We start from the raw sequence: 15,367 nt of genomic DNA on the forward strand, positions 1-15,367 counted from the left end.
CAGCCACCCTCCTGAGAACACCTATTTTGGCCACTTGTATCCGTAACCTTGTTCTTTGGGTCATGACCAATCGCTCATGACCACAGGTGAGAGTAGGAACGAAGACTGACTGGATCATCGAGAGCTTTGCCTTTTGTCTCAGTTCTCTTTTTTCATCACAGCGGTGCGTTACAGTGATTTTAATACCACTCCTGCTGCGCTGATTCTTCAGCTAATCTCACACTCAAGTGTCCCCTCACGTCACGTGCGAACAAGACCGTGAGATGCTTGAACTCCTTCACTTAGGGTAAACTGTTTATGTAGCCATTAGTTCCTCTGACTAGCCCGCTGATAGCCTGCTCCTATCTGAACTACAGTCCGATAGTAGTTAGCTTAGCTAGCTGAGTTATCTGGCTGAGCTCCCAGCAGGTGTGAAGGCTTTAAGGGAACTTACCTGCTCCCAGTGGGTTCATTGATTTGTTCAATCAATGGTTTCCTGCCAACAGTGGAGGAATGGTGACATCTGCTGGCCAGAGTGGGGAACAGCACCTGGTTATCCCACAAGACCAGGAGGGGAGATGGATGGATGGAAATATTTTTTTTTCAATTTCAAACAATTAATCATTAAAAGAACACGTCAGTTCTTCTGTTAGTTGATAAATGAACCTCATGTCGGGGACATTTCCAGTCTTTTCTCAGCAGTCATCAGATTCAGACAAAGACAACAAACTGATATTGACAGTGAAGTTTTTATTATGAAAAGACAGGAAAAAGACAGCAATTATCTTAAAAGGTAAAAGCTACCAACATGTTTATCTTGTAATAATCTTAAATCTTCAAAGGAACAAGTTTACAACATTCATTCAGAGGAGTTAAAAAAAAAAAAAATGTAAATAATGACTCTGAAAACATGTGATTGCCAGACAGACGTCTACAGACTGAACTGTCTGTTCAACACAGAGACACTGAGGAACCAGACCTGAACCAGACTGCAAACCCAGGATACAGAGGCTCAGTGAAGGTGGTGTTGAAGGTGTGGAGGTGGATCAGTGAGTCAGAGGAGACTCTGTAGAAGGACAGAGAGCCAGCAGGACAGTCCACATACACTGCTACTCTGTTAGAATCAGAGGAGGAGGAGGAGGAGGAGGAGATGGCTGTTTCTCTGTTGTTGTGACAGACATGGTAACCAACATCAGAGCAGCTCAGTCTCCAGGACTGATCGTTCCATCCAAACCCACTGTCTTCACTGTCTCCCATCCTTTTGATTCCTCTGTAACTCACTGATACATCAACCCTTCCTCTCCACTCCACCTCCCAGTAACAGCGACCAGTCACACCAGTTGAACACAGCAGCTGAGGTCGAAGGTCAAATCTGTCTGGATGTTTGGGATATAACTGATCCTCCTCCACATATGCCACTGTCCTGTTGTCGTCAGACAGTTTGATCCACTTGTTCACTGTGTTTTTGTCGATTGTGAGTTGACAGTAATCTGATGGAGAGAACAAGACACAGCTGCTGTTATTGATCATCTGAACAGTTATTGACAGTTTGATGAAGACTCATGATGTCAGTGATGTGACAGTGTGAAGATGGTTGAATGTGCTGCTTTGTTTCTATGAACCAAAGTCCAAACACACTTACACTTCCTCAGACCTGGTGTCAACCAATGGACTCCATCAGGCTCCACCCTGAAAGAAGAAGAGAAGAAGGAGCTGGAGTCTTCATGTTGTGATGATACAGAGCAGGAGGAGATGAAGAAACACCTCATCACCTTGTCTAACAGTAAAGTGTGCACCTGCATGAAGCTCCTCCTCCTCTATCAGACAGTGTGTGTGGCTGCAGCAGCCTCTCCATACCTGAGAGTCTCCACTCTGGCCGACAGCAGCTTCACTCCTGAGGCTCCTGGATGGTTGTAGCTCAGGTCCAGCTCTCTCAGATGGGAGGGGTTGGAGCTCAGAGCTGAGGCCAGAGAAGCACAGCCTTCCTTTGTGATCAGACATCCTGACAGACTGAACACACACACCAACACACAGGAACCCTCAGTCAACACCTGCTGCTGTGTTCAAGTGTCATCAGATAAAAAGCTTGATGGATCATCACCTGAGAGTCTCCAGTCCACAGTGTGGACTCTCCAGTCCACCAGACAGGACCTTGACTCCTGAGTCCTGCAGGTCATTTGTACTCAGGTCCAGGTGTCTGAGACTAGAGGACTGGGAGCTGAGGACTGAGGACAGAGCTTCATGGCTTATCTCTGAGAGGTTACAGCAACTAAGTCTGGAGAGATGATCATGAACAAGAAGACAAGTAAGATGTGAGTTAATCTGTGATCACCTTCAATGATGAGACTAAACAACATGAGAGAAAACAGAAGTTCATAGGGAAACAAAAAAATAACTATAACAATACTCATTTGGACCAAAGTCCACTTTACTTCTTCAAACAGTGACCAGCCAGGAGCTGCTGGTTTGTTGATCCCAGGACTGATGTTCTTGTTGTGTTGTTTTAAACAGGTTGAACCAGCAGCAGATTGTTGTGACTCAACAAGTCAGTTACAACAATCTAAATCAGGTCATCAAAACATGAATGAGGTTTTCTTAATAAACCAAAGTTTATATTTGTTCTGTTCCACACAAAGAGTAATTTGATCTCACCTGAGAGTCTCCAGTCTACAGTGTGGACTCTCCAGTCCACCAGACAGGACCTTGACTCCTGAGTCCGGGAGGTTGTTGTTACTCAGGTCCAGATGTCTGAGACTAGAGGACTGGGAGCGGAGGACTGAGGACAGAGCTCTACAGCTTCTCTCTGAGAGGTTACAGCCGCTCAGTCTGAAGAAACAACAACAAATAATCACAATGAATCTGTTACACAGCTTGGACCAAACTATCCTGAATCAATTGAACTCTTTCTACACTCACAGAGCTTTCTTGGAGGCTTCAACCACTGGCAGCAGTCTCAAAAGAACCTCCTCTGAAGCAGAGTATTTCTTCAGGTCAAACTCGTCCAGATCTCCTGATGACAGTAAGACAAAGACTAGAGCTGACCATTGAGCAGGAGACAGTTTGTCTGTGGAGAGACGTCCTGAACTCAGGGACTGTTGGATCTGCTTCACTAGAGAACGATCATTCAGTTCATTCAGACAGTGGAACAGGTTGATGGTTTTCTCTGCAGAGGGAGTCGCTTCAATCCTCCTCTTGATGTATTGGACCGTCTCCTGTGAGTCACTTCCTGTCTGTGTCATCAGACCTCGTAGAAGTTTCTGGTTGGTCGGCAGGGAAAGACCCAGGAGGAAGCGGAGGAACAAGTCCAGGTGTCCATTTGGACTCTGTAAGGCCTCATCCACTGCGCTCTGGTAGAAACAGGTCGGGGTACATTCAGCTTTTCTTTCCGACATCTCAGATGTTGGTTGTTGTTGTGACATCAGGTTGAGTCCAGAGGTGATGAAGGTCAGATGGACATGAAGAGCAGCCAGAAACTCCTGAACAATTGGATGGACGAAGCAGAACACCTTGTCCTGGTACAGGCTGCTCTCCTCTTTAAAGATCTGTGTGAACACTCCTGAGTACACTGAGGCTGCTCTGATATCGATGCCAGAGTTTGTCAGGTCTGATTCATAGAAGACCAGGTTTCGTTCTCGCAGCTGCTCAAAAGCCAGTTTTCCCAGAGACTCAATTATCTTCCTGGTTGCTGCACTCCAGTGTTGATCGGTCTCAGCTCCTCCATCATACTTGACCTTCTTCACTTTGGACTGAACCACCAGGAAGTGGATGTACAACTCTGTCAGGGTGGCTGGCAGCTCTCCTCCCTCTCTGGTCTTCAACACCTCCTCCAGAACTGTAGCAGTGATCCAGCAGAAGACTGGGATCCGGCACATCATGAAGAGGCTTCGTGATGTCTTGATGTGGGAGATGATCTTCTTGGCCTGCTCCTCATCTCTGAACCACTTCTTGAAGTACTCCTCCTTCTGTGAGTCAGTGAACCCTCTGACCTCTGTCACCATGTCAACACACTGAGCAGGGATCTGATTGGCTGCTGCAGGTCGTGTGGTTATCCAGAGGTGAGCAGAGGGAAGCAGGTTCCCCCTGATGAGGTTGGTCAGCAGCACGTCCACTGAGGTGGACTCTGTCACATCAGTCAGGATCTCAGTGTTGTGGAAGTCCAGAGTAAGTCGACACTCGTCCAGACCGTCAAAGATGAAGACCACCTGGAACTGATCAAACCTGCAGATTCCTGCTTCTTTGGTTTCAGAGAATAAGTGATGAACAAGTTCCACCAAGCTCAAGTCTTTCTCCTTCAGCACATTCAGCTCTCTGAAGGTGATGGGAAATGTGAAGTGTATGTCCTGGTTGGTTTTGTCTTCAGCCCAGTCCAGAGTGAACTTCTGTGTTAAGACTGTTTGCCCAATGCCAGCCACTCCCTTTGTCATCACTGTTCTGATTGGTCGGCCTCTTCCAGATGGGCCTTTAAAGATGTCTTCTGGTTTGATGGTTGTTTCTGCTGCATCTGGTTTCCTGGACGCTGTCTCAATCCATCTAACCTCATTTTCATCATTGACCTCTCCAGCCCCCCCCTCTGTGATGTAGAGATCTGTGTAGATCTTGTCAAGAGAAGTTGAGTTTCCTGCTTTAGAGTTCCCCACAAACACACGCTGCAACTTTTTCTTCAGGTCAGATTTGAGTTTACGTTGACAAACTGGAGCAAAACTTCCTGAGAGAAAAACACAAGAGAAAAGATCAACGACAAATTCAATTCCCCCAAAGAACAACAATATGAACATGTTTCCCTCCATGTCTTGATGTCAGTGAACGTCTCATTTGAAAAATCCTCTTACTGTGCTGCAGATGCTCAGCCAGTACCGCCTGCTCCATCCTCCTTAGGAAGATCAGTGTGATCTTCAGTAATGCCTCTCTGCTCCTCCTCTGCTCTTCATCCTCACTGCCCAACACCACCTCATCCTCCCTCTGGCTCCCTGAGCATTCTGGGTAATCTGGACTCAGAGACTTGTGGATCTTCTTCAACTCACTCTTGACAAAAGTGACCATGTTCTCCTCCAGCAGCTGGAACAGAAACTCTATGAGTGACAGCATCAAACTAAAACCATGGGGCCAAACATCAGATCCATGTTGGACAGACTGACAATCCACTGGTGTCAAAGTGCAGCATGGAGATGATTGTGAACACAACAGATGTAACAGCCGCTGTTGGACATGTCCTCACCTTAAATATGGAGTCCAGGTGTGTTTGATGCTGCTGGGCAGACTGACCACTGGGAACCTCTGAGCTCTCCTGGTCCACTCTGTGAAGGAATCATGGAGAATGAGCTCACATCATGTCTGTCCACACAGACACACAAGCTGAAGGTCCATGAAGTCAGGTTTGATGTGACAGACAATTTTTCAGGTCTACTTTCTCTTAGTTCTCAATTAGATTCAGAGGTCCCCACTTTTGGAACATGTTACCAGTCCACATTAGAAACTGCCCAGTCATAAAGTCTTTTATAAAGCAAATTTTTGGCCCAGTTGAGCAATGCACAACCACCTGCTTCCACTACATCACAACATAACATAACTTTTCTTCACTGTTTTATTTTACCTTCCAGTGTGGATTTTCACAACACAGAGACACTTTGACCTCTGACCTCGTCCAATGACACGTCATACAACTGGTTGTTTTCTATGTTAACTTCAGTCTGAGTGTCAGTTACTGCTTACATCTGATCAGCTGATCCTCCTCCTCCTTTCAACTCAGTGAACCAGTCTTTTGACATGCTGCTCTTTAGAGACAGACAGCTGGGTCCAGGACAGTCTGGTCTCTGCTGCTGGATCCTGAAACAACAACACAACTGTTAATGTCCATGTTGGAGGAAACTGATTAAAAATGTTTTTAATCGTTTAATAAATGCAGCAAGTGACTTTTAGTGAGAAAAGTTCACAAGAGAACGATCATTCAGTCTGAGTTACAGTTACAGCTTACTTCTGATCAGCTGATCCTCCTCCTCCTTTCAACTCAGTGAACCAGTCCTTTGACATGTTGCTCTTCAGAGACAGACAGCTGGGTACAGGAGAGTCTGGTCTCTGCTGCTGGATCCTGAAACAACAACACAACTGATAAATGTACATGTTGGAGAAAACTGTCTGAAAAATGTCTTCAGTTTAGTTTATTTGAAAGGGACAATGCACATTAATAAACATTGTATTAAAAAACACACATTTTCATCGATTGTCCCTTTGCCAGTTTGTACAAGGCAACCTTTAAAAAGAACAACAACTGACTTTTAATGAGAAAAGTGTTTCTGACTGTTACAAGTTCTGACCATCCATCAATAGATTGACTGAACACATTGATTTTAATGTTAATAATAATGATGGAGCAGTGATCTGAATCATGGACACTTAGAGATCCTTATCTGACCTTTGATCTCTGGCCTGGGTCTCATGTTCCCGACACAGTTTCTTAGAGGGAGGGGCTTCCTCCCCCATGTCCTCACACTGATCCATGCTGCTGAGTTCACACGTCACACTTTGTAGCTTCACCTGCAGAGGAAACGCACATCATTACCAGCTCATATGTCCATCATGCGTCCAGCTGCTCCTCCTGTGATTGGCTCTTCTTCTCTCTTTCAGTGTGAGGAAGAGGAAGCTGATGCACTTCTACTCCCAGTTCACTAGATGGAGCCATGGAGTTCAGACAGCAGGAGAGCAGCAGTCAGCATCAAGGGGGGAGTTGTGGGTTCTCCAAGTGAAGACCACTTCTGCGTTCAAAAAGCTGCAGTACCCCGGCGGCCTCTGGGGGCTGGGATCAGAAGGGAGCAACTCCAATTTATTTACAGCCTGGTACATTTTATGTTTTTGGTCTCTACCGATAGTTTCCACCTCCGTGAACACTGTGAGGGGGGGGGGGGTTTGTACCACAACCGTTTTAGTATTGTTTAGGCTTCAAATTTGTGCATAAATTACGTTGAGTGACAGGTTCACAGACAGTTTACTGGCCGTTAATTGGTTGCTCCGAGTTCAGTGGGCGGGTTCTCAGCCGGCTAACCGCCGCACCTCTCCAAATATGGCAAGTAGACTCCACCTAAAATCCAAGATGGCGCAGTTCAAATCCTCATAGTAGAGGCACAAAACAGACTCCCCCAAACCAATGGGTGACGTCACGGGTGCTACGTCCATTCTTTTTACAGTCTATGGTCAGCATGTGAATGAATGCAGAGCTGCATTGTGGGTAACAGTGGAGCTCCTGTTCTTCCTCCAGGATCATTGAGGACTGTCAGGAGCCACCAGGGGGCGCTCACTGGCTTCTGTTAACACTAATCATAAAATCACTCATTGTGTCACCATGGTAACTACATTCATTGCCCCAATCAAAGATGAATCATGATCCTTCATAAAACAACTTCTCAAAGTCCAGTCCAGCATCTACATCAGGATCTGGTTTTATAGTTTTATTATATATATATTATATAGAGTCTGTTCAAAGTTCAAATGAAATCAGAGTCAGAGTAAAAACCAAACCACAGGTTCAACGATGAGACAGGATCAGTTACAGTGTGAAAAGGAGACGAATGTCAAACACACACAGTAACTGATCCTGTCTCGTGGACTGATCTGGATTATCCAGAGTCCGTTTTTTGTCTCAGACGGGACGTTTTGTGTCGTCCACGTCAACATCTGTCGTCCACGTCAACACGCCAACAAACAAACAAAAAGCAACTCGTCAGTGATGAAGATCAAACATCAGAGACTGTAACCACTCAAAGGTCCACTTACTCAGATTGTTCCCTCTGCAGCTTTCTGGATCGGGACCAGGTCTGTGGAGAAACCGGGAGCTGAAGTCTTCTGCTTGTTGAGCTTCACCTGTCCTGAGTGTGTGCAGGCTACTGTCACTCTGAAACACCCTGAAACCAGGTGCGGTGTTGGGGGCGGGGCTAACGGACCCGGGCCCGCCAATTAGTTCAACCGGCCAATCCCTAATGACCTCTCTCAATAAAACTGATTTGATAAGTGCCACAATCAAACTCTTGGTTCTTCCCTTCAGGATCAGGCCTCAATGAAAGAGTCTGATAAGCTTCGGTTGGAAACAGCAGTAATAACTGATATAACTGAATAACTGAAGTACAAGGTCTGTGTCCAGTTCAAGTCCTGGCTCAGAGTCTGTTATAAAACCTGCAGCTCAAAGTTCAGCTGCTGCAGTTTAATATGACTTTATCGTCATTAATATTTAAGCTGCAGTAGCTTCCTTCTCTGATAAGCCTGACCTCTTATCAGCATCAACGTCTTTATTCTGAAGGTCGTCGCTGTCGCTGTTTCCTGTCAGTCACACACACCTCTGTTTGATGGAGACTAGTGGCTGACCTCAGTCACCTGTGGACAGTGTTGGTCAGACTTTGGTCAGACAGGGCAGAGGTCAAAGGTCGTGGACTTGTCCTGCAAAGTAACACTGACTGAACACAATGAATCTGACCATATCACATTGTGTTGGGTCAGTTACTATCCTTCAACTGTTGCTGTGGCTCAGTGTTTGTCCATTCCCCACAGGCTCAGGCCTCCTGTTAACTGAGTGTAGTGAACATGTTAGTCTGTGGGGGGCGCTACTGAGCCCCCAGGGGTCTGTACAGTGATGTGTGATCCACCAGTGGACGATAGACTTTCACCTCCATATCTGTAAAACAAATGTTTGCTGTGACTTCGTGCTGAGTCGGTCGGTCGATAGCAGCTCGGCGGCATCACCGTCATTTTAGTTTCAGTTGTTCTCGTTCTGTTGTTTGTGCCGGCGTTACAGCTGTGACACAGTCTGACCTCTGACCTCTGCAACATCCCACGCTCTGTTCATTTACACAGCTGACGAGTTTCAAACAGCTCAGGGACAAAAAGTTCCAACAATCACTGTCGACACCACGGAAACCATTTAATCGTTGTGACAATGATCCCTGACCTTTCCCTTCTGACGCCACCATGAAAGATGATGAAACTATCCAATAATAAGCCTTCATCTTATTTCACTCTGAGCTCTGTGACAACTATTGACCGATTATTTCTATCAATCAATCAATAAATAAAATGATCATCAGGTAATTTGGTCAACATCATCAGTTGGAGGCCTGTAGTTAAAACTCAAGAGTTTCATACTTTTACTTAAGAACCATTTCAAACACAAGACAGTGTGTAGATCCTTCTGGTTCCTGTCTGATCTCCACAGCAGCAGGTGCAGCTGTGTTCCTAACAAAGTGGACACTGAGTCCATGTCCGTCAGCAGAGACACTGAGTGGTCCTGAACGCAGCAGGTGAGTCAAAGTAAACACAGCGACATTAAACATGTCCGACTCAGTCATACTTTGACCCTCTGGTCAATACTCCCCCCACCACACAGACAAAGACACAGACCGAGACTGAGGCGCAGAGACGGACTGAGGAGAGTCTGCTGGATCTGGTTCTGAGGTTCTGTTTGGAGGTCTGGACCATGGTGGAGCCCACATCCAAACCAGCTGCTGTTCTGCTGCTGTTTGTGCTACACAGCTGCCTGACAGACCATGGCGCCCGAGCCGGAGCTGACAGCGGAGGTACTGGACGTTTGTACAGACCATAATAATCTGTATGAAATTGACATCTTTTTGTTTTCTACATGAGAAACAGATTCAGTTCTTGTTGTTGGTTTAACTTTCAATCTGTGGAGACAGTACCGGTCACCAGCTCTCAGTTTTCACCTCTGGAGGTTTTAATCAACTGGTTGTCTCTCTACAGTCTTCCTCAGCAGCCAGCGAGCCACGCAGGTTCTGGTCCGGAACAGACGAGCCAATCAGATGTTCGAGGAGTTGAAACCAGGTAACCTCCCTGAAAGGTCAGAGGTCAGACGAGTGACCGTCTTAAGACAGATGTGGTGAAGGTGTCTCTGTGTCTCTGTAGGGAACCTGGAGAGAGAATGTGTGGAGGAAATCTGTGACCATGAAGAGGCCAGAGAGGTGTTCGAGGACGTGGCTAAAACAGTACGACCCGTTTTATTCTGAGCTCATTCACTGTTTATGTCAGAGAACCTCACAACAGTTCTGATCACACCAACTAACCACAAAACGGCCTCTGTTCCCTGCAGGAAACATTCTGGGCCAAGTACCTGGGTGAGTTCTGCTGCTTCAACACATACACACACACATGTTCTAAGTACACAGCACTGAAGAACCTGGAGAACCTCTCCCTTATGTATTTGTCAGTACAACAACAGGAGCCTGCACAGTTCTAGTGGTTCTGATCTGGATTAACTGTGTTTAATCTGTTGTGTTGAACAAACATGAGCAAAGTCCACAACTGAAATTTACACAACTCTGAGTACACACCAACTATCTGTCTGTCTCTCTCTCACCTGTCTGTCTCTGACTTGTCTGTCTGTCTCCAGACTGTAAAGGAAATGAAATTACAAGATCTCAAGACAACATTAACACTGTCAGACAATGCATAGAAGGTAAATATGAATAAACATAAATAAACGTCGTCAAGTATGATAAAATGCACAAATGCAACAACATGATTGGTGTGTGTGTGTTCCTCAGGTCAGTGTATTTTCGGTACGGGGTTGAATTATGAAGGAGATGTCAACATCACAGTGGCAGGGAGACCGTGTCAGAGCTGGGCACACACCTTCCCACATCCCATCATTAGGTAAGTAGGTAACTAACAGACTGACTGACTGACTAATTAACCGAACACTAACTGACTGACTGACTACAGGTTTGTCAAATAAGTCACTAAGAAAACTAACAATAACAACTCATCTAACCACATAATTAGCTAATTACTTTGTTTACTAGTAGGCTAGGCCTATGTAGCCGATGTCATATCTGGCCCTCTGCGTTGTGTTTCTCACGGCCTGCCCTAGGTGGGGTTCGATCCCACGACCTCCCGCATCGGAGGCGACGATGCTAACCTCTTCGCCAAGAGGTTGACAACCACTTGGCAGGTTGGTTAGCACGTCTTTTATGGGTGGAGTGAGTGCACATCCGTTACACTCACCCCTGCTGAACTCACTCCACCCAGGGCATCCGGGTCATGGCACCACTGTAGCCGATGTCATATCTGGCCCTCTGCGTTGTGTTTCTCACGGCCTGCCCTAGGTGGGGTTCGATAACCCGTTACGCAAATACCGCCATTTTGGACATCCCGCAATGCATTGTGGGTATGCACCGATGCACTCTGGGATTGAAAGCGTCCAAACAACACCGCAGCACCGTGCTCCGCGGCTCTGACAGACGGGCCATGGCGGCAATGGACACAGAAGTTAACTTTAGTAATATGACGGTTAGTCATAAATGTAAACGGAATCAAAATAAAACTAGTGAAACTACTAAATCAACTTGGAGCACGAGCGTTTATAAGAACCAGGCGCATATTTGCAACAGGCTACTTATTTTTGCAATGACCAGCACCAGACCATTATGCACAGAACAAGGAGGTCACTGCAGGAACACTGGAATAAAACTACTTCCCCCGACATATCTTTATTGACATCAGACAAATACGACAGCTTGTCTGTGTTACCACGACACAGGAGCTGATCAGAGTAGGGGTGTCAACGTTTACAATTTGTTTTGTGTCTAACAAAGGCTTTTTATTTATTATTAGTTTCAAACAATTCTTATGCTCAGCACAGAAAATCTATAATATAATCTCTGTTGTTGTTACTGTTCAAAAGAGTCAGAATAGAAGGAAGGGTCGGATCGAGAGCAGCATTCATTTACAAGTTTAATCTGCACCAATAGCCTACACCTTTTCTGAATAAATGTACGGCCACAGCTTAGGCTACCGGCTCTTCCCTTGGCTCAGTCATCGGACCGGGCACGACCGGACAGGTTCGGCTCGAAAACATTTACTACCAGGGTTTTTTCTGAATTATAAATATTGAGGCGGCCGCCTCTGTCTGCGTTTGTACGGAGGGAGAGTTCAGCTGATCCGCTGCTGTTTACTTTCTCTCTGAGCGTCTCTGCCTGCAGATGTTCAGCTGAGGGAATCCGCTGCTCACCTGTTGAGCTGAGCGTCAGCAGCAAGTTGATAACCAGCTTCGTACCGTGTTAACTCGGACCGGGGCTTGAGGTTTTGTTAAGATGGAATATGAACACAAAGCCGAGTCTCCTTCGCAGTACAGGCCGGAGGAGTCGGTGTTGTTGTTGTTTCCCCCCCCCCTCGGCCTTTATTCTGAAGGGACAGCTGGAAAGAGAAAGTGTTCTAATGAGCTATAATGCTCATATTTACTGTATAAAATATATAGAAAATTCATATAAAATAGTAAATGTGTTTAAATGCAATGAAAACAGGTGTGTGTCATAGAGGAGGCTTAGCTCTACCATCCTGTGTTGATTTTGAGCCAACAGGTCACGTGACCTGGGAGTTATTGAGCTATAATGCTCATATTTACTGTATAAAATATATTAAAAATTCATTTAAAATAGTAAATGTGTTTAAATGCAATAAAACAGGTGTGTGTCATAGAGGAGGCTCACCTCTGCCATTCTGTGTTGATTTTGAGCCAACAGGTCACATGAATTTTTTATATATTTTATACAGTAAATATGAGCGTTAGAGCTCAATAACTCCTAGGTCATGTGACCTGTTGACTCAAAATCAACACAGGACAGAAGATCCAAGTCTCCTCTATGACACTCACCTGTTTTAATAGCATTTAAACACAAATAATATTTTATATGAATTTTGTATGTATTTTATACAGTAAATATGAGCATTATAGCACAATAACTCCTAGGTCATGTGACCTGTTGACTCAAAATCAACACAGGATGGTAGAGCTAAGCCTCCTCTATGACACACACCTGTTTTTATTGTATTTGAACACATCTTATATTTTCTATGAATTTTTAATGTATTGAGAAGGAGCGAATGTCTGTCAAATATCCAACTTAAAACTAACTTCACTGCAGTCTGACGACGGCGTAGTAGCGACGACGTGTGTTTCACACGTCAATGGTGGCGACGTTAGTTTCACACGTCGTTTCACACGTCGTTTCACACGTTTGTGGTGACGACGTACTTAGTTCAGACATCCAGAGCAGGCGTAAATTTGTTGGTAATTCTAACATACGCCGCCGTCACACGTTCCTTCAGTGCACTCACCGTGACGTCGCCGCCGGTCTCTCATCTGCTGTCCCATCCACTCCCATTCAAAAATCCACACGTTCTGACGGCGACGGGAGGGGAGGTTGCTCCTTCTCCTTCTCCTGGTAATCCTTGATTTGGCACAATAAACTCGCCATACGCAGCAACAAAATCTGCGACCGCACGTGTGTGTGAATGCGTAACATAATTTGTCAAACAGTGACTGACAGACGTGCACACGCTGCTTCATACATACGCAGCTTTTGTCACGCGTGAAATACAACCTGCGCGTAACAACGCACGCACGCAAGCGTAACAAAGTAACCATGCGTGCACACACACGTCGCTGCGCGTCTTTCCAGTTGTTTTGACTTTGATTTCACCTCATAGTGTGTGTGTGTGTGTGTGTGTGTGTGTGTGTGTGTGTCTGTGTGTGTCTGTGTGTGTCTGTGTGTGTGTAGGTGAGTGAGGAGCAGAGGAAGAAGTGAGAGCTGTCAGATATGTTTGTGTTGTAGTTACGTCGGGTCTGACGCTACAATAGCAATAAAAACGTGTGCTTAATATGGACGTCGGACGTGAAATAGCCGCGGAGCAGAGCCAGTTTCCTTTCGGTGCCGTTAGAGCACTGGAAAAGAGAGTAACGACAGCATTGGTCCAATGGCAGCGCCTCCTGGTGGAGGAATATGGGTATTGCAAAAGCGCCCAAGAACTGACAACTCTGCATTGTTGGTGAATGAGCAAGTGTGGTATTTTCAATAATTTAAGGACATTTATAGATCACCCACGTTAATAGCATCATGAGGACCCTTTACAGATAAACATTAACACATTGGTGAGTAAAAAAAAACAAAAAACAAAACAAAACAGTTGTCTACATTAATGTTTCAATCTACATTTTGTAATAAACAAATTATAAATATAATTTAATATGACCAATACACCTAAAAACAAAAACACGGCCGTTTTCATCAATTTACAAGCAAGTGGGCAACACACATACATTGGAGTGAATGGGTTTTCTGGGCGCTTTTGCAATACCCATATCCTGCCACTAGGGGCGCAAAACCCTTACCATTGGAGTCAATGGTGGTGTCGTTACTCTCTTTTTCAGTGCTCTAGGTGCCGTTAACCGACTGTGCCAGATGCGCCAGAGCGCGCACCTCTGTGCCAGGCTCGTGCTCTGCGGCGATTTGTGTTTATTCATCTTAACAGAGATGCTGAACAGAGGGATTACACACATTCACACAGGCTGCGCACACACGAGCTATGTCCTATCGCGGGCTCCGTACCTCTTAACTGACTACGACATTTTTAACATTTTCAATAAGTGTAGAAGACAAAAGGAATGCAATTATGAAAATAATTTATTTGAACATGAGGTGGTAAATGAACAGACAATGAACAAACAAAACAATCAGTATATATAATAAAAAATAACTTTTAAAATACATTTAAAAAATAGGAGCGGTGTTTGGCTCGGTTGCTGGAGCGCCCGCTGTAGTCCTTGCTGCAGGCGGCCTCGGTTTGAATCCTGCGTCGAAGGGCTTGTCATTCCCCCTCTCTCTGCCTTCCATTTCCTGTCTCTCTCAACTGTCTCATCAAATAAAAAGGCATGAAAAGCCAAAAAATATACTTTAAAAAAAGAAAAGAAAAAATAAGTCCATTAAAAAAAACAAAAAACTATGTCCAACATGCTGCCCAGAGAGCTGCAGAATCCATGAGGTGGTGAGGTGGACTGGGGGAAAGGGGGAAAGGGATGAGGAAGAGCAGAAGTGTTGTGGCTACATATGTTGGTTTCTGTAAATTTTACCAAGTGACAATGAAAAATTCTCAACATTAGACATGACAGTCAGAAGGATATATTTATATATAAATGCCTAAAAAAAATGAGTCATAAAGGCCACATTCAAAAGCAGTGTAAGAAGCTCACTGCCTTTGGAGGTGGTCTAAGGCTACTGGCCAAAGTAATGTCATTTCCTTTTGGTGTCAAATGAACTCCATCTTTTAAATCTAGCCCTGGACTGTCGTGCTTAATGAGAGGGTGCTCCAGCATGGCACCACTGAAACTCTGCACAAATGTAGCCATAACATTGTTGACAAATCTCCTGGATTTGTCGAGCTTCCCTGGATTACCAACGGAAGTCCTCCACCGACACCTGGGTGTCAAAGCTGAAAACATGATGAAGGTGCCAGGGTGTTGTTGGCCAAGATGGTGAACATCTTCCTTCATCATGTTAACGAGCTCAACACTCCTCACATCTCCCATGTCATTGCCACCACAGTGGATGATGAGGATGTC

The 15,367-nt window shown here is 45.2% G+C and overlaps 2 protein-coding genes across 2 annotated transcripts; one reads left to right on the plus strand and one right to left on the minus strand.

The window, feature by feature from the left end:
* Positions 1–705: 705 nt before the first annotated feature.
* Positions 706–6,474, minus strand: LOC146990553 (NACHT, LRR and PYD domains-containing protein 3-like). Its single transcript, XM_085803689.1, has 11 exons — positions 6,389–6,474; positions 5,951–6,064; positions 5,689–5,802; positions 5,195–5,273; positions 4,809–5,034; positions 2,896–4,669; positions 2,632–2,805; positions 2,081–2,254; positions 1,837–1,989; positions 1,622–1,668; positions 706–1,469 (listed from the first exon to the last, which is right to left on the minus strand). Exons 1-11 carry the CDS (start codon positions 6,472–6,474, stop codon positions 931–933), a joined length of 3,480 nt encoding a protein of 1,159 aa, XP_085659815.1. The 3' UTR covers positions 706–930.
* Positions 6,475–9,238: 2,764 nt separating this feature from the next.
* LOC146990554 (prothrombin-like) lies at positions 9,239–10,670 on the plus strand. Its single transcript, XM_085795249.1, has 7 exons — positions 9,239–9,257; positions 9,344–9,533; positions 9,715–9,795; positions 9,877–9,956; positions 10,061–10,085; positions 10,361–10,426; positions 10,515–10,670. The coding sequence occupies exons 2-7, from the start codon at positions 9,434–9,436 to the stop codon at positions 10,625–10,627; spliced, it is 465 nt and encodes a 154-aa protein (XP_085651375.1). The 5' UTR covers positions 9,239–9,257; positions 9,344–9,433; the 3' UTR covers positions 10,628–10,670.
* The last annotated feature ends 4,697 nt before the right edge of the window (positions 10,671–15,367 follow it).

The sequence above is a fragment of the Trachurus japonicus genome, chromosome 2 (assembly GCF_045865225.1).
Source record: "Trachurus japonicus isolate A0001 chromosome 2, Traja_1.0".
NCBI classification, from domain to species: domain Eukaryota; kingdom Metazoa; phylum Chordata; class Actinopteri; order Carangiformes; family Carangidae; genus Trachurus; species Trachurus japonicus.

Excerpts from the sequence above, each read along its gene's own strand:
- LOC146990554 (XM_085795249.1), top strand. The coding sequence starts at position 9,434 with ATGGTGGAGCCCACATCCAAACCAGCTGCTGTTCTGCTGCTGTTTGTG. Across the intron at positions 9,796-9,876 it reads GTTCGAGGAGTTGAAACCAG|GGAACCTGGAGAGAGAATGT; the intron begins GTAACCTCCCTG and ends GTGTCTCTGTAG. Across the intron at positions 10,427-10,514 it reads TGTCAGACAATGCATAGAAG|GTCAGTGTATTTTCGGTACG; the intron begins GTAAATATGAAT and ends TGTGTTCCTCAG.
- LOC146990553 (XM_085803689.1), bottom strand. The coding sequence starts at position 6,474 with ATGGATCAGTGTGAGGACATGGGGGAGGAAGCCCCTCCCTCTAAGAAA. Across the intron at positions 6,065-6,388 it reads ACCCAGGCCAGAGATCAAAG|GATCCAGCAGCAGAGACCAG; the intron begins GTCAGATAAGGA and ends TTGTTGTTTCAG. Across the intron at positions 5,035-5,194 it reads ACCTGGACTCCATATTTAAG|CTGCTGGAGGAGAACATGGT; the intron begins GTGAGGACATGT and ends TTTCTGTTCCAG.